The sequence below is a fragment of the Nannospalax galili genome, unplaced genomic scaffold (assembly GCF_000622305.1).
Source record: "Nannospalax galili isolate Female #2095 unplaced genomic scaffold, S.galili_v1.0 scaffold1687, whole genome shotgun sequence".
Lineage (NCBI taxonomy): Eukaryota > Metazoa > Chordata > Mammalia > Rodentia > Spalacidae > Nannospalax > Nannospalax galili.
Window position 1 is genome coordinate 237175 of NW_008357037.1, and position 4609 is coordinate 241783.

General features: G+C 50.9%; 1 protein-coding gene across 4 annotated transcripts in view; it reads left to right on the forward strand.

Annotated features, from left to right (window-relative positions):
- Positions 1 to 4609, forward strand: part of Axl (AXL receptor tyrosine kinase) — a 31493-nt gene that overhangs the window by 856 nt on the left and 26028 nt on the right. For all 4 annotated transcript variants that reach the window (XM_008854986.3, XM_008854987.3, XM_029557131.1 and 1 more), the window contains exons 2-4: positions 318 to 543; positions 847 to 947; positions 1595 to 1771. In XM_008854986.3, the coding sequence (XP_008853208.1) occupies positions 318 to 543; positions 847 to 947; positions 1595 to 1771 (504 nt within the window). The remainder of the gene's footprint in view (positions 1 to 317; positions 544 to 846; positions 948 to 1594; positions 1772 to 4609) is intronic.

Consider the following 4609-nt stretch of genomic DNA (forward strand, 5'->3'; position numbering starts at 1 on the left):
CAGACTGTGAAGTCCCTAGAGACCCAAAGGTCAGGGACTGGCTCAGGGCGTGGGAGGCTGCCAGATCTTGGGCCTTCTTCCCAGCGGACTGGACACGGGATGGAAGTTAGGATCTTGGTCCCCTGGGAAGACTCCCACCCTCCCCCATGCCTCCAGCCTCCACCTCATTCTGAGGTCATTCTACAACTATGTGGGCCTAAGGGCCTGCTAGGGTCCTGGCAGCCTGTGGGCAGGCAGAGACAGGGCAGAACTGAGGATCAGTGAACTGGGGGGAAAGGGGATGTTCTAAATTCATTCCTTCCCATCTCCCCTGACAGACATACAAGCTGAGTCTGATAGCCCATTTATGGGGAGCCCAGGGAACATCACAGGTGCCCGAGGACTCATGGGGACCCTTCGGTGTGAGCTCCAGGTTCAGGGGGAACCCCCTGAGGTGAGCTGGCTTCGTGATGGACATCTCCTAGAACTGGCGGACAACACCCAGACCCAGGTGCCTCTGGGCGAAGACTGGCAGGATGACTGGAAAGTGATCAGCCAACTCAGGTGTGGCGTCTCTCCCTGGCCAGTCACATCCCAACCCGTTTCCTGATCCCCATCCACATGGCCAATCCACACAAAGGCACTGGCCAGCACCTCTACTTGGGTTGGGATCTCAGCTTACTGGCTATGTAGCTTTGAGCTTGTGATAGGACCTTTGGGTTTCATCTTCCTCTTCTGTAAAAATGAGTTAAAAATAGTACCTACTTCATTGTCCTATGAGTTTCCAGTCCAGACCCCCTCTTTCAGTTTTGCTGACCCTTCCAGTGTCCAGCCCCGACCCTCTCTGTCCCTCCTCTTCTCTTCTAGAATCTCATCCCTGCAGCTTGCGGATGCAGGGCAGTACCAGTGTAGGGTGCACCTGAAAGGGCGAACCTTCGTGTCCCAGCCCGGCTATGTAAGGCTGGAAGGTAAGTTCTAGGGTCACAGGGTACTGGAAGATTCAGGGGTTTTCCCTGGGGACATAAACCTAGAGATGTCAGAAATCTTGGGAGCTGAGGAGACTGGGGGAAGGGGGTTCCATAGATTATGGGGGGTTAGGTCTAAGGGAGATTTTATGTCCAGGAGGAGAAGACATGGGGGGTCTTTTAGATATCCTGGGGGTCAGACATGCTTGGAGTTGGACATGCCCCAGGAGGTTGGAGGCATGTGACCAACCTCTCTCCTACCACCCCAGGGACCTCATTTTCTCCTTGGTTGATAAGAGGAAATCAGGTATGGTAGTGTACACCTGTAACCCCAGCACTCAGATGGCTGAGGCAGGAGGATCTGTAGTTTGAGGCCAGCCTGGGCTACATAGCAAGGAAAATCCTGTCGAGAGAGAGAGAGAGAGAGAGAGAGAGAGAGAGAGAGAGCCAGATTTTGGAAATATAGTCATAGAAGTAAAAGGGGTCAGACATCTGAAGGTGACTCAAGTGTCCTGAGGGACCATGTATAAGGGGACAAGCCAAAGGTTCTGTGGGATGAGTCTGGTGTTCAACTCCTCCAGTATCCTAATGGTGGTCCAGACCCTGGGAGGTGCAGAGGAACCTCTCAGCCTCTACCACTACCTCTCCAGGCCTCCCTTATTTCCTGGAGGAGCCAGAAGACAAAGCTGTGCCTGCCAACACCCCCTTCAACCTGAGCTGCTGGGCCCAAGGACCCCCAGAACCCGTGAACCTACTCTGGCTTCGGGATGCTGTCCCCCTGGTCCCAGCCACAGGCCACAGCTCTCAGTACAACCTGCATGCTCCAGGTAAGTCTGAAGATGTGGGCCAAGGAGGCAGAGCAAGAGCCAGTGGTCCACTGTGTCTGTGTCAGCCTGTCCCTCTGTCCTGTGCTTGCTTCTGACTCTGTGCCTTCTCGCTTCTCCCCTATGGCTCTCTCTATGTCTGTTCTGCATCTCCACTTTTCTCTTGCTTTCTCACTGTTTCTCTGTGTGCACTTCTATCTTTCTGTCTCCCAACTTCTCTCTGTTCACCACAGTCTCTCTCTGAATAGCATTCTTTGTCCTGAATTTCCTCTGAGCTGTTCAGTAGCCTAAGTGTGTGGGCCTGGTGCCCCTTTGTCAGTCCTTGACCCAAGCAGGGCATCGGAACTAACCATACTCTTCCCTCCCCCTTCGACCTGCCCACCTCCTGCCCCAAAGTGTCCCCTGGACTTCAGCCAAAGGAAGGAGGTCCCTGCCCAGCTGAGGTCCCCTAAGAAAACACAGCCCAGAGTAGAAAAAGTGAAAGAAAGTAAGTGATAGAGAAAAAAAGATTAGAGAAGGCAAGCCTGGACTACAGTGTGAGACCCTGTTTAAAAAAAAAAAAAAAGAAAAAAGAAACAAAGGGCTGAGGCTGTAGCTCAGTTGGTGGAGTGCATGCACAAAGCTCTGAGTTCAATTCCAGCACCACATAAAACAGGTATGGTGGTGCATGCCTGAAATCACAGCACTGGGGTGGTAGAGGCAGGAGGATCAGAAGTTCAAGATAATCCTCAACTAAATACCAAGTTCAAGGCCAGCCTTGGGTACATCACGAATTAGAGGCCAGCCTGAGATACATGAGTCCTAGTCACAAAAAAAGAAGAAACGAAGGAAGAGAGAGAGAGCTAGAGAGAGAGAGAGAAGGGAGGAGGAATATTTAAGAGGACAGGCCACTGAGGTGACCCAACATGGAGGGACATAGGAAGGTGAGGTTTGAATGATGGGACCCCTGTTTCAGGATGGCCCTCCCTTTCTGTATTATAAGACTGGGCCTTTTGTTTGGAGTCCCATGGCAGTCAGAGGTAGAACTGGGGGACCTTGTATATAGGGCACCCTTTATCAAGGAAGGAGAAGTGGAGGCACACACATCAGGATGGCTCAGCAGAGGAGGCAGCCACCTGAGGAGCAGCATCTTCCCAAACCAACACTTGCTGCCTCTGGGAGGTATTCAGAGGGGTCTCCCAGGGTTGGAGGGAAAGGCTCACATTCTCAGCATTCCGGGGGCCCTGAGTGTGCAAGGAAGTATAAAGAGCATGCTGGCCCCCAGAGGGGTGACTCAGGCCCGTGGCTCGAGTGGTCGGGTAGGGGCAGGAATGGGGCCTGAGTCAGCCTGGCAAGACATGAACGAGAGGGTGGGGAAGGTATAGGACATTCAGTTGGGAGAGGGTCTCTTGTATTTATCAATGTGTTAGAAAAGAGGGACAAAAACACTTGGGAAGTGGCAAGGAGGTCTCTGTACATCTGGTGGGGGCTGGTCTGCCTCTGTACACTTACTTGTCCATTCCTGGATCAGGATACCCATCAGCATCAACTACTTTGTAGCAAGGATCAGCTTCTGTGACTATCTCAGAGTATATTTTTGTGTGGGTGTCACTGAAGGGCAGCCTGTATCTGTCCTGCATTCATGTATTCTGGCTATTGATTCTGTGAGACCTGAGATGTTACACTGGGTGGCTATCTTGCATACCTCTGTATATGAAGATGACAATGTCTGCTCACAGGAGGACACCTGTGGGTGTGTGTCCTGATGTTAGGTCCTGGTCCTTCATAGAATCAAGATGCCACATGAGGCATGGCAGCACATGGCTGTCACCCTAGCACCCAGGAGGCAAAGGCAGGAGGATCAGAAGTTTGAGCTGGGCTACACAAGAAGGGAAAAAGAAAGATGCCCATGTAGCTAAGTTGTGTTTCTTATCAGCTGTCATAGGGAGAGTGTGTTGTCTTATAATTGCCACCATAGAATCCTGTCCTAGTGTGTACCAGGAAGAGACAGAGATTCACATAATAATAACCCCTTCTCTCTCTGGGGTCTCTCTATTTTGGCCCCCACTGACTCTTGGTGACTGAACCCTGGGTGTCCACCTGCCACCCATGTATCTGTACACGTGTGTATATGGCAGTGTCTCTTTTTTGTATACATACAAAAAAGTCCTTCCTGTCTGTTTTCTCATCCATCTAGGTCTATGTTTTGGCACAGTTAAAAGCTTGGCTGTATGTTTGTATGTCTGTGTGTTGGAGGGGGCAGTTCAACATTAACCTTTATCATGTCCTGGTTGGTGTGCATCTGTTTCTTTCAACCTCAATATATGTGGTTTGATGGTACAGCTCAATGCACAGAGGTCTGTACTTGTTATTATTTATTAATCTCTACATATACCTTGTGGTTAGGTGTTTGGAATTAATGTATGCAGGTGCGACTGTGTGTTTGTATGTCTGTCCCCACATTGGGTCATTTGTGTGTATGTATGTGTGTATGTCTGCATGTGGATGTGCCTGTCAGCCCATGTGTTTACCAGTAAGTCACAGGGCATTTATGTCACTGTGTTTTGGGACAGCATCCGCCCTGAGAATAGTGGCTAGCTTAGCCAGTACTGCATTTTCTGTGTTTATATTTGTGCTAATAACGACCCCTGTGTATTTAAGAGTGATTCACTCTAGGGGGAGGGGAGGGGTGATTTGCCAAGGAATTTTGTCAGTTTGTGTGCGCCTGTCCCGCTCTATCTGAGTCAGGGAGTGTCCTCCTTCCATCTCTCATTCCCTCGGAAAAGCGAGGGGGTGGGGATGGGGAGCGGATGGGGTGGGGGCGGGGCAGTACATCTGGAAAGCACATCTGGAGTCCACTGG